Source organism: Pongo pygmaeus, chromosome 2, assembly GCF_028885625.2.
Source record: "Pongo pygmaeus isolate AG05252 chromosome 2, NHGRI_mPonPyg2-v2.0_pri, whole genome shotgun sequence".
Taxonomy (NCBI): Eukaryota; Metazoa; Chordata; class Mammalia; order Primates; family Hominidae; genus Pongo; species Pongo pygmaeus.
Window position 1 is genome coordinate 196,424,253 of NC_085930.1, and position 27,693 is coordinate 196,451,945.

The 27,693-nt window shown below is 47.5% G+C and overlaps 1 protein-coding gene across 10 annotated transcripts in view; it reads right to left on the reverse strand.

The window, feature by feature from the left end:
* Nucleotides 1–411: 411 nt before the first annotated feature.
* The window catches only part of MASP1 (MBL associated serine protease 1), a 72,758-nt gene continuing 45,476 nt past the window's right edge, over nt 412–27,693 (reverse strand). For 7 of the 10 annotated variants that reach the window (XM_054482626.2, XM_063662504.1, XM_063662507.1 and 4 more), the window contains 3 exons: nt 24,516–24,653; nt 22,520–22,594; nt 15,006–17,484 (listed from right to left, as the gene is read on the reverse strand). In XM_054482626.2, coding sequence (XP_054338601.1) covers nt 16,601–17,484; nt 22,520–22,594; nt 24,516–24,653 — 1,097 coding nt within the window. In that variant the 3' untranslated portion in view covers nt 15,006–16,600. Of the gene's footprint in view, nt 2,158–2,925; nt 3,026–5,018; nt 5,087–6,145; nt 6,332–7,229; nt 7,344–10,577; nt 10,716–15,005; nt 17,485–22,519; nt 22,595–24,515; nt 24,654–27,693 lie in introns of those variants that run through there. The other 3 variants (XM_054482622.2, XM_063662505.1, XM_063662506.1) reach the window with 1 other exon arrangement.

The following is a 27,693-nucleotide window of genomic DNA, read 5'->3' on the forward strand; positions in this document are numbered from 1 at the left end:
AAGCCTTCTTGATTGATATCTCCTCCCCCAAAACCTTCATACCAGAATGGTCTTTCTTTTACCTCATGACTTTCCGAAACAGCACTTGGCAGGGTTTGTTCTATTACATGATAGTCACTTACATATGTTTCATGTCTCCCAATAGGAGCTCCTAGAAGGTATAAATGATACTCTCTTCATCTAGGTAGTTCCCACAGCAGCCACCACAGCCTGGGATGTTGGGGTGTGCCCAGGCAGTGCTTGAAATGGGAAGGTATGGTGTCTTGGAATGCCTTGGGATGATTCCAAAACAGCATTACAGTTCTTCTTTGGCATTGAAAATGGAGTTTCTGCTAGCTTGACAAGTGTCTCATAGAGCTGGGTCCCATTGCCACCTTCCCCTTACAGAATAAACAGCAGGACACAGAGAGGTAGAATGACGTGTTTATAGAACCAGAGGCAAGCTGTGAATTGCTGTCCCTGAGTATTCAGCCTGGGGCTTTATATATATATATATATATATATGTTCTCATTCTCCATTATCTTCCTCTTTTTTTTCAAGAGACTTGGAATTACTCCAACAGCTGCATACAGGTCAAGAGTTAAAGTCCCCCAGGGAAGATCAATTTCTATAAAACAGAAGACAGGAACTTGGAGCTTCTGATCCCTTGAAGGGCTTATATCTTGGAGCTCTGGAGGGCATAAGGTCTCTAGAAGCTTCCTGAGAGAGGATGTGAGAGGCATTTTTCTTGGAAAACACTTATGGCCTTGCAAGATTAGGGAGTTCAGGGTGAGGCTCAGGGGTGAGGAGTCGGGGAATGGCTGCTTGGGGTGAGCTGTGGACATAGGAAGGAAGAGTGTAGGGGCCTGGGGTACAAACTACCAGGGCCCACATTGAGCAGCCCAGTTTTCCAAGAAGGGAAGGAGGCCAGGGCCCAGAGCAGATGCTCTGCTTAGGAATAAGGAAGGATCCCTTGGCTCACACTTTGCCTGTCCCATGTCCTTGGGAACCCACCCGTAGTGGAAAGGGGTGGGTATTGCAGGAGTAGCAGCAGCATTTTGTCTGCATCAAAGTTCCTTTGAACCGATTGCAATTTTTGCCTTTTGGTTACATTGGCTTTACCTCATCTTATCAGGGGAAAAATGGCTTCATTGTATCTTAGATCATCAGAGCTTGGAGGACCCTTTGAGATGAGGGAAAAGGACTTGCATAGGGTCATACAGGGGGCTAAGGGCAGAGCTAGTTCTAGAACCAGGTGTCTGCCTTCCCAAACCACAATCCCCAGGCTCCCTCCTGTCCCTGCTTCTCTCAGGCCCTCCCGCAATCTGGCATCTAGCGCATGTTCCTAGCTACATTGCTAGGGGACACACCATAGGACTCAGAACCTTGACTGTTTTACTTTTTTAGGGGTGAGGGTGAAGACTGATGTTGGGAAAGTTGCACGGTGGCAAAAAAGCATACAGCAGTTAAGGGCAGATGGAGATGGTCAAGGTTGAGGGGAGAGGTGTGTCACTGATCAGTGCTAAGACCCAGGCAGGGGTTTGTAAGACAGCTTCATCTGCCTGGTAGACACACCGACCTTCTGCTAAGGCGCATTTATTGAAAACAGTGTATGCTATGCACTGTGTTAAGTGCTATGCATCTATTAGTTAATCTTTTCCTCATCAGACTTTTATGAGGTAGGTAAGGTATAGCATTTCCATCTCATGAAGAAACTGAGGTTCGAAGAGATGAAGTCACCTGCCCAGCACTGCAAACTAGTAAGTGATAGAGCCTGGATTTGGCCTGTGTTCTGACTACTCCCCTGCTCCGTCTCTTTAAAGAGAGTGAAAAGGGGGTGAAGATACCTGCTCTATTGCCCAGTAATGGATAGGCTGAAGGAGGGGAGACGGGAAGAAGGAAAGGAGAAATGGCCGCTTTCATCGGAGGATTGTCCTCTGCTGCTAACTCAGCACAGCAGGTGGTGCTGGGGCTGAGGAGTCAAATTCAGTTCCTCACTCTGGTGACCCTCTGGATCCAGTCCTTGTTGTGGTGGATATAAGAGTATACTCCATAGCGGTCCTTCTTCCCGCAGTCCTCACCCCAGGACACAGTGCCCACCAGGTACCACTGGCCTCTTTCTCTATTCAGGGTCACCATGGGGCCTCCAGAGTCACCCGCACAGGCGTCCTTTCCCCCTAGATGAAAAAGAGACACAGATGAAGATAAAATGCCCCCTCCCAGCCCGTCACCTTCTCCCATGTATTGGTTGTAGTTCAGAGAATTGGGCACTAGAGGGCACAGGAGACCGTTGGACCCAAACTTCAGCTCTGGGCAGTTCTAGGTCAGGCTGCATCAGAGCTCGAATAATTCTAGAAAGCACTGATTCAGACCTCTTTCTTTTCTTTTCCTTTTTTCTTTTTTTCTTTTCTTTTTTTTTTTTTTGAGATGGAGTTTCGCTCTGTCACACCCAGGCTAGAGTGCAGTGGCACGATCTCGGCTCACAGCCACCTCTACCTCCTGGGTTCAAGTGATGCTCCCACCTCAGCCTCCCGAGTAGCTGGGACTATAGGCACCTGCCACCACGCCCGGCTAATTTTTGTATTTTTAGTGGAGATGGGGTTTCGCCGTGTTAGCAAGACTGGTGTCGAACTCCCGACCTCAGGTGATCCACCTGCCTCGGCCTCCCAAAGTGCTGGGATTACAGGCATGAACCACCGCGCCCGGCCACGGCCTCTTTCTTAAGGGAAACGCTGGACTTGGGAAGGGAATGATGAGCATCCTGTAGATATCTTTCCTCCGATGCATCTTCTCCTGTGGAATCCCTCCTCCCACGGCCTTCCTCTAGTCCCCCGCACCCCCACACTGCCAGCCCCCCAGAGTGGGAGGCCTCTGTGCTTCCTTGCTGGCTCTGCACCACTCCCTGGCTGGCAGCGCCCCTGTTGTATGCCAGCCTCTTAACCCACCTTCCTTCTCCCCAGCACAGATCATGTCCCTGGTCACTTTCTTCTTCAGCGGGGCATAAGCCTTCTGGCAGGTGCTGTGGTCAACAATCGGGATTTCAATCTAGAACACAAAGCTGTTATTGGTCCTCACCCCTGGCTGAGAAGCCTCTGCTATTCTGACACCCCTGAAGACGGCTCCTCTCCACTCCATACCTGGATGGACCTGTGTCTACCTTAGACTTGATCTAAGAGACTGCCCCATGCTACAGGTGAAGGAACAGTTGAGTGGAGAATCAGGAGGCCCATGTTCTAGCGCAGTCTTGGCTATGAAGACCTTGGCTGTGTGAACTTGGGCAAGTAACATGCCCTCTCTGGGCCTCAGATCTCTCATCAGTAAGACAGAGGTAATAATACTTGCCTAGGAGATGTATTAGTCAATAGGACAATGTATACAAAAATGAAGATTGGTTTTCTTTTCTCTCATCCCTACTGTAGGACCTAGAACATGTGGCTTACTCATTGTTTTTCGGACTCTGAGACTCTGTTTCCTCATCTGAAAAATGGAAGTTGCAGTATTTGATATACTAATCACTGTACAAAGAGGAGAGGCATGAACAAGTGCTTTGTAAACTACACACACTGTATAAATATTAGTTACTGTGGAGTTATCACTGCTGGCTTTGCAGTAAGCACTTTCTTATGTTGTCCTCCCTCACTATAGTTGAGTATCTGTCTCGATGCTGGATCTGTATTTTATGCATTTCTATCTTACATTGCTTGGAGCTTAGTAGAAACCCAGAAAATATATGTATATTTTTTGTGATGCAGCAAAATTGATACATAAAAATAAGGCATTGTGACTATTATTGCCCTTGATCCAGTGTGGGGGTAACTGTTGGAGTAGATGTCTGGAATAAAAAGAGGAAACATATGATTCTCTTTCAGTCAAATCAAGAACTGAATGGGCCATATTCTCTAAACGGACAACTCCTGTTGCCCTTGCTGGGAGGAAACGAGAGGCCATTCAGATCCCTCTTGGGCCATGGACTTCCCTGGATAAGGGGAGAGGAAGCCAGGGCAGGGTGGTCCTGAGGGCAGGTCCTCAGCAACTGTTGAGCACCTGATTCATCATTCAGGTATCATTTCAGCATCACTTCCTTTGGGAATGCCTCCTGAACCCCTGAGACAAGATCAGATTCTCTTTCATATGTTCTGGAGCAATCTACATTTCTCTCTCACCACATTTACCACATCCATAACTGCTTTCTGTCCATCCCACTTGACCATGAGCCCAAGGGGGCCAGGGACCAGATCTATCCTTTTACCCCAGCACAGCTAGTAGCTAGTACAGCGTCTGGTACCAAGGAAACACCAAATAGACCCCTGGGAGTTACTGACTGAAGGGATGAATGGTTGTTGCAAATCCCAAATTTTAAAATATGTCAAAACAATATATGTGGAAGAATTTAGAAACTAGCTGTGTCAGTCATAGGCCCTGGTGATATCAGAGCCAATCAGTTCTTTGAGGGCAGCTCTTGTTGCCCCATAACTTTGCAGTTGGAAATAGTATCTTATGGTCTAGAGAGGCAAAATAACTTGCTTCAGATGACCCAGCAAGTTAGTAGGAGCCAAGACTTGAAACTACGGCTCCTTATTTTTAGTTCAGTGCTTTTTTTCTTTTTCCTGAAATGATAGGAATATGAACTTCTAAGTGTAACTGTCAAGTTCATTACTGCAAGGACTGTGGTTCTCAATAGCCTGGCTCATTCTGGCCAATTTGGTGTGCAGTTCTCATGGTGCGCAGCTGGATTGTCACTCATGGGGGTGTCTAAACTTGCTGTTTTCTGGGAGAATTTTCATAAGCTAAGCCTTTAATAAGCTACCAGGAAAACTTAACAGTGTTTAGAGGCTAGAGCCCATGACATGTAGAACAAACAAATCAAGCTTTCTGGGGTTCAAAGTTCCATTGAACTTTGGAGGTGGGTCTGGGCTCCTAGTTTCCCTCTCACCAACCCCCACCCAAGCCTCAAAATCCCTAAAGGAAAAATATAGAGCAGGAAGGCCAAGTGCAGAGCTGAGGTGTCACTGTCTGTAGGTTTTAAAAGGAACTTCACCTCCATCAGGGTCTCTGGGAACCTTTGCAAGAACTGCTTCCCCCAGCCACTGACGATGACCATGGCTCCTGGAGGAGAGAAGATACTGTGAGAACAGAGAGGCTATCTGTGGGGTGTTTGGAGGGGTGCAGCTTGCAGCTCCATCATCCTCTTCTGTAGAGGAAAGACTGGATTGTTCTTCTCAGAGAAAGGTGGCATGGTGCGGAGGAAGACGTGAAAGGCAGCTGGGCTACAGATTACCTGCAGCAGAGCTAGGGGCACTGGTTTCTATGATGTGTTACTGGTTTACTTGTTTAGTTTTCTATTCTGTCCCACTCTCAACTAGTCTGAAACCTAGGGTCCGTGACAGCATAATCTCATGCTTGGTCACTGCTATATCACAATGCCTATAACAATGCTGTCACATAGTAGGTGCTCAGTCAAGAACAGCAAAGAAATACAAAGCCCAGCCTAGTCCACTATGTGCCTTTAGCAAGCCCTCCTCTCTGCTCCCCTTCTAAGCCTGTGTTTTCCTATCCATAAAATGAGGAGGCTGGACTTGGTATTCCCTAAAACCCCTTTCAGAGTTGACATTCTAGAAGTCTACAAGGTTGGTAAATCTGTGGGGCAATGTGGAAGTGGGTTGAGCACTGACAGAGCAATTATTTTCTCATTTGAAAAAGAGCCTGGATACTGAAAACAGTGTTGGGCTTAAAGTCAGAAAACCTGTACTATATCCCCAGATCTGCTTCATACAAGCTGCATCTTGGGTGAGTCACCTCACGTTGCTGACCCTTAGTTTTCTCGTTTGTAAATGAGGCTACAATGCCACCTTGCAAGGCTTGCATGGTTCGTAAATAAGTTAATGAACATAAAGCACCTGGCACATGGTAGGTACATGGCACCCAATGAGTCAAAGCCAGCTACACCTGTGCCTTTCCTATTGGCTCAGTTCCCCTAAATACTCCTCAGATTACATCTCAGCCATTTTTCTTTTGAGCTAAAGGAAGTGAACTTGATGTGGCACCACTGAAATTAGAATGAAAAGGAAGCCAGCTGGCATGGGTCACCTATGTTTAAGTATTATCTCAAACATGGAAATATCACAGCAACCACATGGGATAGCATCTCCAGGTAGGGGAAAGTACCTTCCTGCTGGGGTCCCTCAGGCAGACAGATGGGCATCACGTAGGCATTCAGCACTGGGCTCTCCAACAGCTCCACCAGTGCCACGTCATTCTCGAATGTGTTGGGGTCATACTGGGGGTGGAGAGTGATGTGTTTGACGCCGAGATGCTGTTCATTTTCATCTGACCGGATCCTCCAATGCTTGCCTGGGCAAGAAGAAGACATGTGAGGCATGGGGGCAATGGAGGATAAGGTCACACCTTGTTCCCTGTCAGCCCCCACCCCAGCCCCATCCAGCCCTTGCTTCCAGCCTTAGCCCTTTCACTGCCTTCATCCACCTTTCCCAGACATCCCACCCTATTTGTCATTCTCTACATAATCTCATGGGTCCCCACCTCTGTCTTTCTTCAGGAACTGATGCTGTTGCCTTGTAATGCTTGTTCTGATGCCTGCTGCCACATGTCCAATCCATATCATCACCTTCAGTGCCTGCGTCAAACATTACCTCCTCCGTGTAGCCTCTGAGATTCTTGGGTTAGAAGTCTTTCCCCTCTGAACTGCCATGGCATTTTATCTGTTCCTCTTCTACAAAACTTACTGCTTGCTACTTTCCATTAGAGGTCTCTGTGCTCATATCTTATTCCTTTATTAGACTGTAAGCTCCCTGTGGGCAGAAACTAGGTCTTAATTATACTGTGTCCTTAGATCCTGGCATAGTGTCAGTAGGTAAATATGTGTGGACCTGAATTGAATCAGCTGGTCATCTGATTTTATAAACAAGAGGGGAAATCTGAATCGTATATGTATGATCCATTTGAAACCACAGGTTCATGGAAATCTAACAGGTCTTTGGAAATTATCTAGAGGCCTCCTCATTTTATTGTTGTGAAACTGAAGCATAGACTTCAATGCCTTGCTCATGGTCATGTGTCTGGAGAATCATATTTTGCCCTTGGACTCAGGTTCCTGGACCTCCATCTCAGGTGTCCTGCCCTGACAAATGAGTGAGTGAGTGAGTGAGCAGACACGCCTTGGAAAGGGCTGGTAGGTCATTCCCAGAACCACAGCTGGCTTCAGGAGTCAGCTTGCCCCTCACTCACTCACCCAGGATGATTTTGAAGTCAGAAGGGCTGAGCAAGTCTGAGTCATGTAGGGTCGGATCTTCCGGATCGAGCGACAGGTGGAGGCAGTGTGCAGCGGTCACAATCCAGCTGGAGCCTGGGGAACAGAACACACGTCTCATCATCCTTCACTACCGGGTCTTGCCTCCCTCTGTCTTGAGCTGAGGATCTTCAGGCTACTCTAGGGGACCCCTCAAGACCTCGAAAATGGCCATACTTCTCTCCATTGTATTTTATGGCTCCCAACTCAAATGCCCATATGATCCTAATCTGAAGATGAGGATTTAAATCTGTGATTTTTACCTGCCTATTCCAACCGAGGCCAGGACTGAACATTGTAAACAGGATTTCAGGGATCCTTTAAGCCCATGGCATTGGTGAGAGCCAGAGAGCCCAAGGTGGGTGCACAGAAAGCCTGTGTGGTCAACTGGCTGCCTTCTCAGGCCTTGCTTCTCAAAGTGTGGTCCCTGGGCCAGCAACATTAGCATCACCTGGAGGCTTCTTAGAAATGAAGACTCTTAGGCCAGCCCCACCTCGGATCCACTGAATCAGAATTTTCATTTTAACAAGACTCTCCAGTAATTTGTATGCACATCAAAGGTTAAAATTGATGAATCAGAAGCTACACTGGCTGCACATTAGAATTACCTGGAGAATGAAAAAAGAGTAAATCAGTGTCTGGACCTATATCTAGACAATTTATGTCATGGGGGTGGAGCCCAGGCACAGATAATGTTTTAAACATTTCCTTAGTTAATTCTACTGCTGCCAAGGTGGAGAATCACTGCTCTGATCTAGACCTTTCATTATATAGACAGGAACTCTGAGGCGTGGAGAAAGCCGAGATGTCCAGGGTCACCCAGCAGGTTGGTTTCAGGGTCAGGGCCAGGGCCAGACCCCAGGGCTCTTGATAGTCAGCTTAATGCATTTCCTGTGTCTCAGCTGGCATCTTTCTCTGGATAGACAGGCATCTGCCCTCTGTTTAATGCAGGGTCAGGCTTCCATTCACCTCTTATGTGGAGCAGATGACAAGCCCATAAGTAGCTGAGCCCAGAGACATATCCAAGATGAGCCAAGCAGAAAGAAAAGCTCTAGAACATGGGGGTGGGGGGGGGGAGCTGAGTATCAGGTCAAAGTTCAGGGTCGAGGGCAGAAGTGCTTAGTCCCAGAGTGGGTTCCAGGCACCACCTGGCCCTCTCAGAAGCAGCTATGTGCTCCTGGGTCCTGGCCAGGGCTCTACTTAGGCCACTCTTCTCTGCCCTGGGGCATTTTTTGATCCCTGCCCACGTCCAGGACCAGATTTTCCAGGTGGATCAGGTGGGCTGAGGTACCCAGGTTAGGAGAGCCTGCCTTGGTGTGGGGCTCTGGGCTGTTTAGATGAACCCAGGGGTGTGCACTGGCCAGTTCAGAGACATAGCTTGGCCTCCCAGCTCTGCAGATCCCTCTACCCAGGTGTCAGTGTGGGCATTAATGAGGTGCTTTCCCCTTCCTTTGTCCCTTGGCCGCTTTCCTGTTTCTTCTGCCCTTTCCTATCCTTCCCTTGCTCTTTAAGACTGAATGACAGGAGGAGACAGAAATGATAGATGAGGATTGCTGCAGGGAGTGCGAAGTGTGAGGGCATTCCAGCTTGGCTGAGGGTAGAGAAGTGAAAGTCAAACATTTTTCAAACATAAGTCATAGGGAATAAACACACAATGAATAAAAATACATGGTGGACATTAGTGGACTCAAAAATTCAAGGTTTGTCCCAGCTACTCGGGAGGCTGAGGCAGGAGAATGGCTTGAACCCGGGAGGTGGAGGTCGCAGTGAGCCGAGATTGCACCACTGTACACCATCCTGGTGACAGAGTGAGACTCTGTCTCAAAAAAAAAAAAAATCAAGATTTAAGAAAACGAATTCATTCTTAAAATTAGGTGCACACAATCCATCTCTCTTACTTGCCCTCTAACAAAATCGGAGCTGTCTGGTGAAGCAGAGTCTTCCCTCCCTCTGCCCTCATTGGCAGCTCTTCCTCCACACCACCCTGCTTCTCTCCAACTTCTCTTCAGGTCCCTCCTTCCCTGGCTTCTTCTCTCCTGGGTATCTTGTGCCCTGCCAGTACCTCTTCCTCTTGTTGTGTTGTTCCCTTTCATTTTTCTCTTTACTGTCTTCAATCATCTATCTTATTTTCCAGGTATCTCTCGTGTTCTCTGTCTCTCTCTGTCCTCTCCATTGTTGTCTTTCCAATTCTGGTCCTCTGTCTCCCTTCCCTTCTCTCCCTTAGTCCTCACCCCGACTCTGCTCCCACTGCACTGCCCTCAGCCCTGTCTGGCCCTATAATACCTTCCCTCACTCTCTTTACCTCTCTGGGGGACTCCTTTGAGTGAGACCATTCATCTTTGGGCCTGTGAGAATGTAAGGATAAATTCCTTGCAGAGTAGGGATTTATGTAGCCCTGGTGCTTTGGCTGCAGCTCTAGCCCAGACCTGATGCCTTGCCAAAGGGATCCCTGCCCCAGAGCTGTCCACCCCTGGTTGGATCTGGAGGAGGGTGAGGCTGAGTGAGAGGCATGCCCATCAGCCTGGGAGTTGCCCATGCAGAGATGGGCCAAGCCGGGCCTTCTTCCTCGGGGGTGGGATCCAATGTAGAAGTGGCCTAGATAGCCTAGATTGCTATTCAGTTTTCTTTTGACATCACAACTGGAATAGATCTTAGATTGCCTGGACCAAACGGTGTCAGGGAGAGCCATTGGCTGTTTTCATTCTTGCTCCCACTCCCACCCACATTCCATTCCAAAGGTGACAGTCCTATTTCCCAGTGTTATCGAATCTGCCGCCTTATTTCCATTCATCATACCCTGTTCTTACTCTGAGGCTATATGCCTTCTCTCCCCACCACTGCAATGGATGCCTCACTGATCTCCTGGTCTCCAGTTTCACCCTCCTTTTTATCAATGCTGCCTTTGGAGAGAACTTTCCAGAACATACTTAACAACCTAAAGCAGCATTCAAGACAAGATAGAAATTCCTAAGCATAGCGTTCAAAGTCCTTGTAAATCGACCTTCCCTGATCCCCAAGGGTGAGTTTCCTGGCTCTCCCTGAACTCACAGCCCTGGCATGCCCTGTCTTTGACCTCCATATACTATTATTCATGGCTGAGAGACTCCCTGACTTTGTCCTTCCCAGTGCCAGAGACAGACCGGGATCCAGTCTAGTCAAGAACTCTCTACCACACTGTGCTTCTGCACCCTGATGCTAGTGTGCACAATGATTCTCAATGAAGAAATCTTGGTCAGTCTCCAAGGAGGGGGTTCAGTTCCTTAGCTTCCACTCCTTCCACCTTCTCCTTACCTAGAAGGGAGCCCCCGCAGAAGGGCTGCCCATTCAGGTGTGACAGCATGGCAATCCAGGGAGTGGTGCCTTTCTGGGCTGGGCGTCCATTGACGATCCTGGCCATCAGCTTCCGAGAGAACTTGGGAAGCCCACACACTGCATCCAAGGGAGGGAGGGAGAGACAGATCAGATTCTGGGCTCCATCTTGCCCACTGCCAGAGCTCCCAGCTCATCACCCTGTTAGGAACATCTACTATTTTTGCTCCTCCACCATTAATTGACCTTCCTGATAATAGCATCCCAATTTTTCTTTGGAGGCTGCACTTTCCTTATTCTTAGTCTATGCAGCTAGAGTTGGATTGACCTCACCTCTGGTTTCAGGGATAGGAATGTGACTGATCAAAGCCATGCACTTTCTGGTCACAGCAATTGCTCAGAGATGAGAATGTGATCTTGGCTGGACCAATGAAAGCCTTACTTGAGAATTTTGCTAAACATATTACGAGAAAGTCATTCTCTACTGGAATTGCCAAGCTATTAGCCATAAGCCCAGATCTGCCAACAATCACTTCATTAAGAGTCTGCTGAGAATGATGAAGAAAAGTGGAGCTGAAAGTTGAGGGGCGAAGAGAGAGAGAGATTGCACCCTAATAGCTGAGCCCTTTGATCTAATTATATGTGAAGCCTTTTGGTACAGCCTTTTCAGTTATGTGTGCCTGTAAATTAACTTTTTTCCCTGTAAGCTGCTTATGTTGGGTTTATGTCACTTACAAATGAAAGAGTCACAGCTAATAAAGAATCATTATGCTCCAGCCACATGAATCTTCTCTCCTCAGAGAAGCCCTTCCTCAGGGCCTTGTGGAGTTGAAGATCCCCTCCACCACAGTGTCTGCCTGCTCCATCCCGTTTTCCACTGGCTTGGATTGACAGACACGCTCCCACATACACACTTTACAACTGAATAGCCCTTGGAGACCATCTGGTCTATCCCTTTCATCATTCAGCTAAAGAAACCAAGGCCCGGAGAGGGAAATTGACTTCCAAAAGGTATTCCATGAGTTAGTAGCAAGACTATAATTCTAGGTCTCCTGACTCCCAACTCTGGGCTTTTCTTACTCTGGCCAGCCCCATAAACTTTTAACTATGTGGCTTCCCAGAACACTCATAACCCAAGCCCCTGGATCCAGGCAGTCATCTGCTACCTTTGTAGCTGTCACCAGGCTGGAGAAAATCACAGATAAATGCTCTGTATCCACAACCTTGATGCAGCCTCAGCACCTCCCAGCATCATTCCACATGCCCACAGCCAGCTTCCCCAAGCTAATGCCCTGCTTCCATTCCCAACAGACGCTCAGAGCCCAATGAGTGGGAACTCCCTGAGTGGGAATCCCACTGAGTGGGAACTCCCTGAGTGGGAATCCCACTGAGTGGGAACTCCCTGAGTGGGAATCCCACTGAGTGGGAACTCCCTGAGTGGGAATCCCACTGAGTGGGAACTCCCTGAGTGGGAATCCCACTGAGTGGGAACTGTCCTCCTCATCATCTCTTCTTCCTATAAACTTTATTGTCTCCAGAACTAATTTTTCACTCTGGATCTGTTAACTTTTGAACTCTTGGAGACCTGGCCTTGGAGATCATCACCTGTCTCCTGTATTTTTCATCTCTCCTTATTCTATGCCTCCAAAACACAGTCAAGACTTTTCATCCTAAAAATCAGCTTCCATTTCCCCATTCGCCATTCATTCCACAGTCTTTCCTTCTCCTCCCTTCTATAGTAAAGCTTCTGAAAAGACGAGTTGACACTCCTTTCCCACATTCTTCCTCCCCCTTTGGAGCCGGATTCAGAAGAAGAAAAGTGCCATGTACTGCACAAACTTGGAAATAGGCAGCCATTTGAATATTTAACAGGTCTACAAATAGTAGATGGAAATAAAATGTCTCTGAGACCATAAATGGAACTTCAACCATGACATCTACATACAGAGTAGGATACTATTTTTTGAATCTTATCAGATACATTTTTCATCCCTAGGAATTCACTGTGCACTGTGGCTCCCAAGCCATTGAAGCTGGAGCATCCACGGTTTTAAGCAAAGGCTGGATAAGGCTTTGACTTGAAAGAGCAAAGCAGAAACCAAAGTCTGGTAAGACAGACTTTCATTTTGAAGAGTCAGGCTTCATAGTAAGAATAAAAAATTTGTAGGTTTCAAGGAACCAAATCATGGAGAACTGAACATGTAATTTTTACCATAGGGCTTAGGGAAGATGCATGGGCAGTTTCCTACCTCTGAGAAAAGAGCTAAAAGCCCATCCTGGGAGACTGAGAAGGCTGGAGAGAGAGGAAGGAGGGAGTACAGAGAGAGGACCGAGAGAGAGAGGACAAAGGAAGAGAGAAGTCCTAGAGACTTGAAACTCACACATGGAGCCTCCTGCCTGCGTAACCCTCAGGGATGACGATGGAGACTTGATTCCTCTCCTAAGGAACTTCCATCCTGGAGTCCTTCATTGGGACTCTTAGCAGCATTGGGTGCTGTTGACTACTTCATCCCTCTTTACAACTCCTCCTCTTGGCTTCTGAAGCACTTTTCTCCCTGTGTTTCTGATCCCTTCCCCTCCCCTTTTTTTTCCCTTGGGGCCTCTCTTTTCTTCATGCCTTCCATGATGCTGGTGTTTCACCCATTTGGCCCCAGGCCTTGGTCTCCTTTTCGTATCTGTAAGTTTCTCGTAGATGATGCCCTCCACCTCTATGCCATTGTACTACCCATGCGCTGATGAACTTCAAATCAGTGTCTTTAAATCTGCCCTGTCCTCTAAAACTCACCATTCTTTACTGCCTGCTTACATTTCCAGCTGGATTGCTCATAAACTCTTCCAGCTCAGTGAAACCAAGCCCAAGTATCCACCCTTCACTAAATTTCTCCCCTTTGTTATTCTAGATGCCTGCTAATGTCTGAATCAATCACATCCTTGTTGCCTCCCTATTCTTCAACCCCATGTTCAATGAGTCACTAAGCTGCTAGTAAATCCCTAGGAGAAGGAGAGTGATGTGTCTCCCTGACTCCATGTCACAAAGTGCTCTCTATGTAACCTCACCATGCCTCAGTACCTCAATATGTCACAACATAAAGTCCAAGTATCAAAAGGAAAACAAAAATTGGAAATGTAATAGAACATGAGACACGATAGTCCTTCAAACCATAAAGTGCAAAGCATAAATAAGCTCTTATTTTCATTCTCAATAGTGTAAAAAGGATGGCATTTTCATTATGGTACAAACCAAAAACAAAGGCGAACCATGAGTGCGTCCCACGGTGAGACTTCACTATCACGTGCCACTCATGCTTGAACTTATCAAGAGATGCCTATAGGCCAAGCCCTGCTGTATATACCACTTAAATCTATTTAAACCGCCCCTCCTCCCGTCTGCACTGTCACAGCCCTATGGCTGGTGGGTCTGCACTATCCGTCATCAGGACAGTTGCAGAAGTTGCATAACTGCTTTCCTAGCTCAGCCCCTTCCTGTCCACTTTCCACACCATGCTGCCCACCCTCAGACATACTGAATTCAAATTTTCCAGTGGGTGAGACCCAGCAGTCTGCATCTTTCACCAGCACCCCAAGTGATTCTCACATACCCCAAACTTAGAGAATCACTCATTTCAGGACAGTTCAAATAGAGTATGCCTTTTAAAACTCTTCCCACTCAATGTCCACCGCTCTCACTTCAACCATGGCCAGCTTTCATGCTTTTTTCCACTCTGCCCCTTCCCTCCTATCTCCCACGCATCCTTTGAAGCCTCTGCAAAGCTATTCCAAGCCCCTCCAGCTGTACGAAATAGCCCTTTCTTTAAGTTCCTATAGTACTTAAATCTCTGTTCCTTTTACATTTAACTCCTTTTGCCTATGTAAGACCTATATGCACATAAGCTTGTCTTGCATGCCAGTTTCAACCCTTTGAAACTGGCACTAGAAACTAGCTGGCACAGAATATGTTCTCCGTGACACTATAGTTGCCTGAGCGGGATTCATAGCTGGTTTTGCACTCAGTGTGTGGCACCACGGGTAACTTGACATACTGCAGAGCATCTGACAAGGTCCGTGTGTTGCTGCTGATGATCTCATCCAATGTCACATTGGGACTGGAGATGCCCTAGTCTGTCATGAGGCCCAGCACGTGGGGGATGGGCCTTCAGGCTCAAGTCCTTTGAAGGCAAGGACTTAAATGGCAGGCACTTAAATGAAGGAACGAGCAGCCTCTGAGAAGGAGACACATCAATAACCATATCCTTTCCTCATTACCTCTTGGATAATGTCCAGATACCAAAAGTTGTACTTTTTCTGCAACAAGGGAGATTTTGGTTTAATGAGGAGGCCAATTTCTTTTCAAAAAAAGTCAAAGCAAATGAACACACTTCCCCAACAATAACAAAACCTGTAAGCCAAGGCTGTTGGTTATCCACGAGGGTTTATTTCCACTTTAGACCCCTGACGGGAGCAACAATGCAGAGGCCCTTTACAGAGTGGTGAAGCATATGATAGAAAAGATACAAAATAGAACATCCTTTACATGTGCCATTCATAGACATAGGAGTGTGCTTTGATGAGCCGGTTGGAGAAGTGGATACTTCCCAATCATTCCCTCTCAGGGGCTTCTCTGGCTACCTTGCTGTGATGGAGATTTCCAGGCGAGAGAGCTCCAGGGAGAAGGAGAACAATCAGCCCTGTGAGGGCTAGAGAGGCTGCTAGCAGTCAGGGAAGCTCCAGCTAGAAGGAAGCTGCAGGGGACCTTATGCCCTCCTGTTGCTGATGAAGAACCAGAGACTCAGAAAAGGAAAATGATTTTTCAAAGGTTATACAGCCAGTTGGGGGCAGAGCAGGGACTAGAACCCAGGACTCTTGGCTCTTTTCACTGCCTGCCATGGGTGAGCCTCTGATTCCCTTGACTCTGGAAAATGAAGGAGTGGGTCCCTCTGAACATCCTGCGGGGTGGATTCTCCGCCCAGCTCATGCCCCAGGGATGCCAGGAAGCCTGGCAGGATTTGGGTGACTTCCAATGTGCCCATCCCACTCTTTCTTCCATTTTCCTGCCCAAAAGCACAGCAGGACTTGGTGTGGGTCTTTTCTTTTTCCAGGTAATCGACTAAGCCCCCATATTTGGGTCTGGGGTTCAGGTAGCCTTTCAGATGATACATTTCAAGGCTGAAAGATTGCTTTGTGCTTGTCTGGAGCAGCAGGTGTGGACACCCATGGTGTCAGCTGGTGTTCTAGGGTGGCATATGGGCCCAAATGTGTTCTGAGTTGACAATGGGAATTTAAGGGCTTGGTGGGCCTCCCATGGCTATTCTGCTCCCACCAGTCAGCACAAACCTTCCCAACTTTCTCCATGTCCTTTGAAATTCCTTTAATGGGGAACATAAGGGATAAGGCTTATACTGCAAGAAGCTTTTGGGAGAGAAACCTCAGGCATGAAGGTGCTCCAAGGGATTACACTAAGAGAGAGGGGCTTGGCTATGAGCCATATCCCAAAACCTGAATGCTCTTCTCCTAGAGGAAGGACTAGGCCAAGGCTAGTCCCAGAAGGCAGAGCAGGAAAATATACAGATGCAGCATTCAGTTCAATGTTAGAAACCATTTTCTAATAGTCAGGTCCAAGCTCAGTTATACCAACAGTAGGACCGATGGGTTTGATAAGTGGTCAGGAGTGAATAAAGGCCACTGGGGTAAGAAGCATGGCCTGGAAAGGAGTGCTGGAATTGGCACAGAGGCCTTGGTTGAGCTCCTGCATTGTATTACTGGGTAGAGTGAGGCCCAGACAGGGAAAGAGACTTGGACAAGCTCAGGAACGCAGGTCTCCTGCCTAGAGCCTTTTCTCTATACCACACTGCTGCCTCTCAGGGTCCTGGGGGCTGTCTCGGTAGGAGAAGCCACCGCTAGGTCAGTGTGTTCCATTCCATTTGGTCTGATAAGTAATGTGGAGTGTGCTGTTGGAAGTGCAGTGTAGCTTCACTCAGGGGAGGCAGGCCCCGAGGAAGTAAGTCAGCTCACCGTTCCACCTGGGGCTCTACCACACTTTGTGGTGAGCCCATCTGCTCCCACACCCAGTCCACATAATTGGAGACCTTTGTGTAGACTCCATAGACCTGCTTGCTGCCACATTCTTCAGGTCCCCCCCAGGACACCAGGCCTTGCACCACCCAGCGCTGGCTCAAGTCATCAAAGATGACAAAGGCCCCACCGCTATCTCCAAGGCACGTGTCTTTGCCGCCCTCATAGTAGCCAGCACAGAACATGTTCTCCGTGACGCTGTAATTGCCTGAGCGGGACTCATAGCTAGTTTTGCACTCAGCGTGAGGCACCACGGGTAACTTGACATACTGCAGGACATCTGACAAGGTCCGTGTGCCGCTGCTGATGATCTCATCCACTGTCACATTGGGATTGGAGATGCCCCAGCCGGCCACGAGGCCCAGCATGTGGGGGGCCGGGCCTTCAGGCTCAAGCCTTGGCAGGCAGACAGGCATAACGTGGGGTCCCAGGGGCACGGGCTCCTGCAGCTGCACCAGAGCTATATCGTGGTTGTAGTTTTGGATGTTGAAGTCTGGGTGGAGAACCACTCGGGCAGCTGAGCTGTTGACCGCCCCCGATTTGTCTCGCACATCATGCAAGCCCAGGTAGACGGTGACGTGCTCCTTGGAGACTGGTATCACTGTGGTGTCTCTACGCTGGGAGCGCAGCACATGAGCTGCTGTGAGGATCCAGGACTCAGAGAGCAGGGCCCCACTCCCAAACCACTTGTCATTTGGCACTCTCGAAGTGTCCTCCACCACTATCAGGGCCTGCCATGGGAAGAGGCCCGGCTCAGCATTTCGGCCCCCAATGATCCTCTTGACCATGCTTGGCAGGGAGCGGGAGGGCTGACCACACTCTGTAAGGAGAAAGAGAGAGCAGGGACAAGAGACAGAGACTGGTCAGGTCAGCCATATGACAGGAGCCACAAAGAGAAATTCACATCTCACCCACTATAGATTATGCCACTGTGGGACCCTCACCTGCCTGAGTCATGCTAGCCTGGGAGAGCTCTACTCAGGGTCATTTTGGGTCTAAGTCTCTCTAGGCTGGCCCATCTCTAGTCTGGCTCTTCTGTAGCTGGGACTGTCTCTGGACTGGACCACTCTGTACTTGGGCTTTCTCTATCCTAAACCACCTCTGGCTAAGACCACTTGTGACCCGGACCATTTACAGCCATCTATTTCCAGTAGTGGTCACTTCTCCCCTTCCTTCTCTAGAAAGGCAGGTCTTATTTCAGAAGTGGTCCATGCTATGGGAACCTAGAAAACTTCTGAAAGTTTTCTGTCCATGGGGACAGAGAGATGGAAGGAACCTAAAAAACCATCTAGCAGGTCACAGCAAACGCTAGACTGGGAACAAAGATGCTGGAAGCCTTGACCTGGCTTTTCTCTTTCATTTCCCATGTGACTCTGAGTCAGTAAATTTCCCTCTCTGGATTTCAATTTTTGATCTGCCAAATGAGGCATTTGGTCACAATGATCTCCAGGGATCCTTCAAATTCCAGGGATCCTTTAATTTTCATTTTATTTGCCTTGACCATTACCATTTTCTAGGTGAGTAAACCTCCTGAGTTTAAGTGACTAGCCCAAAAGGATATGACTCTTAAGTCAGATAGGAGGAGCTTAACTAGATTCTAAGTCTTGTATCCTACACTGACTCAACAGGTATTAAGACCATGGGCATAGGACCTCAAACCTTTTCTTCTCTGTCCTAAAAGAATCTTGCTATAAATTGATGCCCATGGATTAAGGTCCAGGGCATCCAGGGTTGGGGAAAGGTGGCATAATCTATAAGCAATGATGCATGGACCCTACTCTGGGCCACCCATCATTGCACTCAGGAGCTGTGTAGTACCTTTAGGGGAAGGAGAAAGATCTGAGCGAACTTCATTCCACTGAGTTGCACCCTGAGCATGCACATGCACCACCAGCCTCCTGCAGCCAAATGCCTCTGGCCAGTGATCAGAAGGTCTTCGGCACCAGGCTCCCGCTGGCTAAGAACGTGCTTGCATGGCCCTTCCCAGGCAGGGTGCTTGGGTCTTGGAGGTAGACCTACTATGAGTGTGGGCCTCCTCCTGGTTCCAAATGGCCAGGCTACACTCCTTGGCCTGGGTGCTTTTGACAATCCTTTAGACACCATGGAACATTTGAGTTTTCTTGGCAACTTTGGGAGAGCAGGCTTTTAGCAACCTAATGCTTTTCAGATGCTCTTCTTCCTGAGGCCAAATGCTTCTTGCTTGATCCTGGGGCACCCTGCCATTCACCCCAGGCCAGATGTGAACTGGTCTTTGTAACTCTCTGTGGCCTGGCCTTTCAAAGTTGAGGGTCAGCCTTCCAATTACAAGTAGCAAGCTGCAAGGCAACATCTCAACGCAGCTCTGCAACTGGTCCTACATATATTTAGTGCTTCAAGGCCCTAATCTGGTAAGGGACACATCTGTGGCTTGGTCCGTGGTCACAACAAAGCCAGTACTAAACGGTACCTTTCTCCAACCAAGGTGCCGGTGGCACACTGCAGGTCACAGATCAGATCTGGAGAGACCTTGGGGAACAGCTAATTTATAGATGGAAACATGGAAGTTCAGAGAAGGCAAGTGACTTACTCAAAGTTGTTAATGGGAAAGCCAGAACTCGAACCTGTTTATCCTGAGTTTAGCTTCATATCTCCACTGAAATCTGTTTTTCTCCTTGATGTGTTCTTGTCCTTTTAAGAGGCTGAATGATGCAACAAGCTCTTGGGAGAGCTCATTAAAATGGGGTCATTCTTATGGGCTGCTGCCATTCCCCACCCAGTCTTTCCTGGGAGAAAGGGATCTTCTTGAAATGTTACAGCTTTGGCTATGCTGAAGCCAGATTTGGGTTCTAGAGGACAGTGGTTACCGAGGGAGGGTCTTTTAAAAAAAATGTGATACTCTAGGATTCAAGGTTCCTGAGGATGGCATAAAACATGATCATGGTAAAAGAATGGCTCGGCATTGCTTATGTTGCCATCAAAAGTATTGAATTCACCTTTCAGCTCTGCTTCTGACTTTCTACAAGTAGCTTTGTGCAAATCACTACACTATTCAGATAGTTTTCTCATTTATAAAATAAAAGGGCAAGTAATATTTGCTTAGCAGGCCCCCTGAAATGGTGGGCCTTTTGACAATAGATGAGATGGCCTTCTCCATCTTGGCTTGCATCCTGGTTCAATCACAGTGTTTTGCAAAGAGAGAATTTACAAATTTCTGGCCTAGTCCAATGATACACCATGGTTCTGCCCAACACTGGGTGTTAAAATAATGTCATGACTCATTGTATCCAAGATGCTTTGTACAAACAGAGGATGTCGACCATTAAAAGTCATAGAATAGCTGGGCACATGGCTCATGCCTGTAATCCCAGAACTTTGGGAAGCCGAGGTGGGTGGATACCTGATGTGGGGAGTTCGAGACCAGCCTGACCAACATGGAGAAACCCTGTCTCTATTAAAAATTCAAAAAAAAAAAAAAAAAAGTCAGGCATGGTGGCGCATGCCTGTAATCCCAGCTACTCGAGAGGCTGAGGCAAGAGAATTGCTTGAACCCAGGAGGCAGAGATTGCAGTGAGCCAAGATTGCACCATTGCATGCAGCCTGGGCAACAAGAGCGAAACTCTGTCTCAAAACAAAAAAAAAGGTCATAGAATATCATAGGTCTCTTGGTCCTGATGCTTTACTTCTGAGGTATGGGATCCCAGACCCAGAGACATGAAATTACTTACCAAAGATCACAGTTAGGAAATGGCAGCATCAGTATTAGTACCTAGGGCCTTGACTCCTTGCCCAGGGCTTCTTCCCCTTCCAGAGGTGGCCACATGGGTTTCCAGCGTGGAATCTATCCCTAGCTTTTTTTGGCTCACATGGTCTTTTAGCAAAATGGGGATTAGATCCTCTGGTTTGCTACAGCTCCACCATTCCTCTACAGCTCCACCATTCCTCTCTTCTCTGAGGCTTCACTGCCTGGAGTCCTTGGGTGTACTTCTGGGCAAGCCTAATTGAGGTAAGTGGAATCAGTAGAATGGGTGGGATGAACATTCCCTTATTCCACATCCTCATAAGTTTTTCTTAGAAATAAAGACCTCTTACGTGAACCCTTCCTAGTCAGTTCTTACCCCTTCACTCATAGACAACCAGGCATTATTACTTCCTTCTTCTCTGGGATCCCATGGCACCTGTGATGGTCGAAACCTGACTCCCAAATGCTAACACGTTCTTCACTTCTTAAGGATGAATGGTAGACAACTCCATAGCCTTTCAATTTTCGTGTCTAATCTGATATCTAGAAGCCTCCTGATATGGTTTGGCTATGTCCCAAACTGGCTACGTCTCATTTCTCTCTTGCCTGCCACCATGTAAGATGTGCCTTTCACCTTCCACCATGATTGTGAGGCCTCTCCAGCCATGTGGAACTGTGAGTCCAATAACCTCTTTTTCTGTGTAAATTACCCAGTCTTGGGTATGTCTTTATCAGCAGTGTGAGAACAGACTAATATACCTACCGTATACTAGTATAGCTACTTTATACTGTATACTGTAGGGTTACTGAAATGTACCGTTAATATAATACACTATGTCAGTTTACCCAACACTCTCATTCAGCAAAATACAAATATCACCCAATGCTTAACCATATTGCAAATTTCCTGCTGTTTGTGCAAACATGCAGATGGGATTAGACAAGGCACTTAATTTTCAGTATTCCTCAATGCTGTCTTGAGTGATTGTATCATTAAACTACTGCCATTCTTGCTTTTTTTTAAAAAAAGTAAATTGTTGTGAATATTAAATTTTACACTTTAAAATTTAATATTACATTTTAGAAAAATGTAAATTGTTGTGAATATTAAATTTAACTTTTTGTGGATTATTTGTTTAACCCTAGAGTGTGCATTTTGGGGCTACACTTTTCTAAGTCGACTTGAATAGCTACACAATGTGATTGCAATGCAAATCACCCATACTATTTATTCATTTATTTATTTATTTATTTTTCAAGACAGAGTCTAGCTCTGGCACCCAGGCTGGAGTGCAATGGTGCAATCTCGGCTCACTGTAGCCTCTGCCTCCTGTGTTCAAGCCTCCTGTGTTCAAGCCTCCTGTGTTCAAGCCTCTGCCTCCTGGGTTCAAGCAATTCTCCTCTCTCAGCCTCCCGAGTAGCTGGGATTACAGATGCGCACCACCACGCCTGGCTAATTTTTTTCTATTTTTAGTATAGATGGGGTTTCACTGTGTTGACCAGGCTGGTCTTGAACTCCTGATCTCAGATGATCCACCCGCCTTTGCCTCCCAAAGTGTTGGGATTACAGGCATGAGCCACCATGCCCGGCCTATACTTTTAATGCTAAAGCAAATATCCTCAAAATCTGTATGCACAGTAACACTTCCTGTTACCACAAAATTTTCTTTCCGTTTTGAAGTGGAGTCAGTAAGTAAACCATGGGAATCGGAAAGGCTTGACTACGTTGCTGTTTGGAAGAAAGAATTTCTCACTCTGTCTTATCATGATGTTGTTTGTCTTATCATCTCCTCGATGGCATGGTGAGTGCTTGAGGACAGGGTGCCCACTTTTTAAATTTCCCTGGCACAAGAGCAGACGCACACACAAACTGTGTTATATGAAAAAGCTTGTGGCAAGGGCACAGAGAGGGGACAGGAGGGCTCTCAGAGTTACGGAGCAGGCAGAAAATACAGGCTGGTTTGAGAAGGTGAGAAGCAAGGCTTCTCTGACCTTTAACCTTTTGAAGACGTCTCTTAAAAAGCAACCAAAGCATCACCTCCCCTGTCCCCCATCTCCCTGTTAACAGCCAGAAAACCTGGGGTCCTAGGGCCTTAGATGGAAAACTGTGAGGCAAAGGATTTGGAGGGTGAGGTACCTGGAAGGCAGGTGGGTAGGCTTCTCCCCAATACTTTATTCATCCAGACTCCTTGGGCAGAACAAGTATATATACCTGGATTAGTGAAAGAGGTTAAAAGAGGGAGAAAATGGTTGATTTGTAACACATGGAAAATAGATCTGGGTATTTAATTTCTCTAAAGTGAGTTATTACAAAGTCCTCCAAATGGTCATCTAGGCTCAGATACTATTGTCTCTGAGCCTAGATGTACTAAGAAGAATGAGGAAGAATGTGGCAGGTACTCTCTGGGATACAATCCTCCAAAGGGACCAATTAACCTCCAAATATCTTCAAATACCCACAGGGCTACCATCCTAGTCCCTCTATCAAACTCCCTTTGCAACATGAAGGATCTTTCTAAAATGGGAATCTGACCATGTCCTTTCTCAGCTCAGAATCACCAATGGCTGCTGTCACCCGGAAAAATAAACACCACACTCTTCAGCATGGTGTCTGTCCAAAGCTCTGGGGAATCCTACTCCTGCCTGGCTGAGGACCGCTCCCCTCCCCACCCCACGCTGCCCAGGTCCTGGAAGGCACCTCCACCTCACTTGTCCCAAAGACCTGGGCTCACATGGCTCCCTGTTGCACAGATGCCCTTTCCTTTCTTCTCCATTTGACAGACTCTTTAATAAGCATACATTTGTGGCCACCGTCTCACTGGCATTTTGAAATAGCTCTAAGAGCTTTGTAACTCTTCCCTCTTTTAAAAATGAGGACTTGGGGCCAGATGCAGTGGCTCACGCTTGTAATCCCAGCACTTTGGGAGGCTGAGGCGGGCAGATCACTTGAAGTCAGGAGTTTGAGACCAGCCTGACCAACATGGCAAAAGCCAGTCTCTACTAAAAATTCAAAAATTAGCTGGGCATGGTGGCAAGCTTCTGTAATCACAGCTGCTTGGGAGGCTGAGGCAAGAGAATTGCTTGAACCCAGGAGGTGGAGGTTGCAGTGAGCCGAGATCACGCCACTGCACTCCAGCCTGGGTGACAGAGTGAGACCCTGTCTCAAAAACAAAAACAAAGAGGAGTTGGAGGCTTAGATGAGTCAGGAGAATGTTCTCAGTGCTTGCATGCCAGAGAGGCAGAGCCGATGGGCCCTCCTTTCTCCCTGAGAGTTCCTTTTCTGCTAGGGACTATGAGTGCATGTGAGGGGGTGTTTGGCTGCCACAAGGCAGGGAGAGGCGGGTTATGTCTCTAAGCACTTCTCCTTCCAGTTCCTCCCAAACCCCCAGTGTGGCCAATGGGCAGGTTATTGCTGGTCCTTCACCCTCTGGCCAGTGTGCTGCTGCCCAGCCCCTGGGGCAGCCAGGGGTCTCTGCCAGGTGGCATGGGTGAGGCCTGGACAGGGACTGCTATGGCTGTGCTTGAGCTGTGGTCAGGGGATATGCTGGGCTACCTGGGGAGACAGAGGATCTGCTCCTCACTCCCCAACCCTGCCTGGACCCCTGTCCGTACCAGGGGAACAGGTCTTTGAAGGAAGGTCCCTTACCTGCAGAATGGGTCTGGCCTGGTGAGATGTTGCCCTCACCCAGCAGCCAAGGCAGAGACTGGGTGAAGCAGTAATACTGGCCATTTTTTGGAAACCCCAACTCAGCCTCAGACCACATGAAGGAGTTTAACTTGGGGGATTCTAGGCTTCCTTTAGGGTCTCGTTTCTTCCCTTAGTTGTGTCAATGTGTGACTCCTTCACGCTCCCACCAACAACTCATTAGTAAATCAGTGCTAGATTTAAAGTTAAAAACAAAAAAGGCTGCTTTTTGGTTTTGAGACTGTTTCTGCATCTCCACATGGGCACAGTAACACAAGCTCATGGAAAGTGAGAACCTCAGGAGATGTGTGAGTGACACGTTTTGCATTATCAGGCTCTACACACTTATGAGCAGTTCTTCCTTTCAGAGCTGTCTCGGCCCCCAGTCCAACCCTGAGGCCCCGAGAGTGTGAAACGGGAGTGGGATGGCTTAGCATGGAGGGCTTACCTGTGATATTGTTGAGCATCTTGTAATAGGGCTCCTGACAGGAGTATTTGATCTCAGACTTGTATGTGGTGAGGTTGTTCCTTGTGGAGAAGGTGACCAGCCCGTGTTCCAGCTCTCCTGGGGCTCTACAGTCTACAACTGAGAGAGAAGAAGTGAGACCCCTCAACTGCCTTTTGCTCATCCTCCTTTGGCTATCTGATGGATCTGTCTCATGCAGATGTACAGGTTGTGCACTGCACACAATTCCAGAAAGCAATGTTACAATGCCTCTGAAGGGCGCCCCTCGGGTGTTCAGTGTACAGCCTGTGAAGCTACCCGTGGTCCTGCTTTTAAGGTCTCTCCCATTCATTATGGTACTACTGTGTGGTCAATTCACCTGCCCAGTGTCAATTTTGGGTAGGGAAAGGTCTACTGAGGTTTAAGCAGACTCCAGTCTCTTACCCACCAGGGCCTCTTTCTTTTACTTCTAGTTTTATTGTGCAATCCTCTCTGCCTCTTCTGCCCAAGGACGAAACCCTTGGCTTAGTGAGAAAATTCTAGCTGACATAAACCAAATAATCTTTTGTTCTTCTAGTCCCAATCCTAGGCTGAGTAAGAGCAGCTAATGTGCTCACATTGGAGTTTGGCACAAAAAATAAAGAAACCCAGCTCCTGTATGAGTACACAGCCCCACCCTGCTGCCTCTCTACAGGAAGCTTGCTTGGCCGTAGAAGCCAGGAGGCAGGGTTGGAGGCGGATCAGCTTTCAGTCTTCCCCTGTTCATTTTCTGTAATTGTTGATGGCCAGATGTTTGAGCCATAATTCCAAGTACTGGACATGACTAAAGATGCCTGCTCCTCAGAGGTGGTCTTTGGGGAGCTTTCCAGTCCAGCTCAGTCTTGGGGAGTTTTCAGCACTGATGGAGTCCAGCGTGAGTCAGCTGAGAGTCAGGGCATCTTTTCATGGCCATATCAGAGGCTTTGGACCAAAATTTGTCAATCTTTTCATTCTTAAGGAAATCCTAATCTTAGATATAACAGCCTACGCCAGAGTTGAAGAATCATAGATGAATCATACAATGTCACAGCTGGAAAGAAACCTGAAGTAGGCAATCTAGAATGTCCTCTTTATTTTATCTATGAGCCCAGAGAGGAGACTAGACTCGTCTAAGGACATACAGCAAGTTACTGTCAGAGTGAGAGCAAGATTTGACTTCAAACCCAGTGCTGTTTTAGTAAATGGAACTAGTGGTTCTTAAGGATCTGTTTTCCAGTTAAATTGCCTATTTTAGATACTAGCTGGCCAATGGTGGACATCAAGTGTCAGAATTTCCAGAGCCCTGGTAAAATTTCCAAAGTTCCATGTCCTTCTGAATTTTACCTGGTCATTTTGGGAAACAGTGAGATGTAATTTATCCCTGAGTGCCATTTAGACATTGTGATTTTAACTCTAGGACTCCAAATTCGTCTTTTTGATTAGCTAGAGAGTCCACTCAAAATGTAAATAATTCCAAGTCCCTCCGGGTTGGAGGAAAAGATGAAGGAAGGGAGTTAATATAGGTACTTCTTATCCACTAAGAAGGCCAACCAAGACAACTGGTTTTGTCCTGGCCTCCAGTCCAATCACCCTGGACAAATCATCTCCATTTGTTTTGATCACCCAAAAGTAGAGAGGCTTTTCTACTTTGTGAGGTAAATGTGTGCAGCTCAACAATAGGATGATGAGGCAATAATATTTATTATTTAAATACTATGAACAGTTTTAGATTTATTTTCTGTTGAAGCCAATTTTTCCTCCTTTTTCAGAAAATGCCATTGACTTGGTGCCTATGTATTGATATCACGCATCTCCCTTAACTTTGGTCCACCTGACCACCTAGTTCAGGAATTCCAGGGTTGGCTTTAACATGGCTAGATGGACGGGCCCCTGGGAGCCTGTTATGTGGCTGATGCTGGCGGATACATATTTTCTGGGTGGAGGACCTACTTTCACATCACTTCAGAGAAGTAACTTTGCCCACTGATACAGCTGGCCCTACAACTAGGTAGAGGGGTGATAAATAGTGGAAGGTGGAGGGTCTTGGCAGTGTGGAGGGATACACTTTCTTCCCAAGTCCGCAGTGGCAGGGAAAAAGCCATGTTTCTCCTGGACATGGAAGTGACTTAACCCCTCACAAGAGGCCTTGAGCAGCTCTGTCTGGCACAATCAGCACACACTAGACCCTACTTCCTCCGTTGGCCTATGCTCTTTGCTTTAGGAAGGGTTTTATCCTTTTCTCTAAAGTCCTGTCTGGCCAGTTCCTCACTCTGGAATCAAAACACCCTTCTCTTTCCCCTTGCCTTGGCGGTACCGCCCAACACCCTATCTCCATGGTAATTTCTTGTTGCCACTTATTTTCCTCCAGACACACCTTTCTTGACCTGCAGTTTCAAGTGTGCTTTGCTGTATTGGGGGGCTTTCTAGAGAACGATGTGCAATCAGCTAACCCTGGCACTCATGCCTGGGGGTTTGGGCTCTAGCCCCCTCCCTGGCCTCATCTTCTTTCCTCCCCTTGGTGCACCCACCCTCCAAACACCAGCTCCTTCAGTGTGCTCCCCTGCTGCCTCCTGCTCCCAGGCCTTGCTGGTGCCATCCCTGCTGCCCGGGGCATCCTGTGTCCATGCTCTGGCCACCCTGGATGCTTGATGAAACACTCCTTCTTCTTGAAAGGCTTTCTAATTCTAACTGGGCAGGGCTGCTTCCTTGTTCTGGAACTCTTCACTCATGTTTCTTTGATCGGATGTATCTGATGTTGTCTGCATCAAAGCTATTACAATCATTTGGGTACATATCAAATCTTCCTCTTAAATTCTGATTCCCTGTATGGCACTGAGTATGATTGCTGTTAATACTTTGTAGGTTTAAAGACATTTATTCAACTGACACTTGTCTTTAGTAGCCAGCCCATCTCTTCTTTCAGTGGTGTCTCTAGCCGAGAATGGCACCTCAGTCTCCAGACTGCCTAGGGTTCTCCCCTCACCACACAGCCATTCAGTCACCAAATAGATCGAGCAGTCCATTTAATGCAAAGGTTCTCTGATATGTGTGTCCAGATGTTCAGACGGAAGCAGAGATTCCAGCTGCCACTCCCCAGCCCTTTCTCTATCACTGTTTAGAACATGTGATGTCCCACAGCACAGAGCTGGGGCCACTGCTTTCA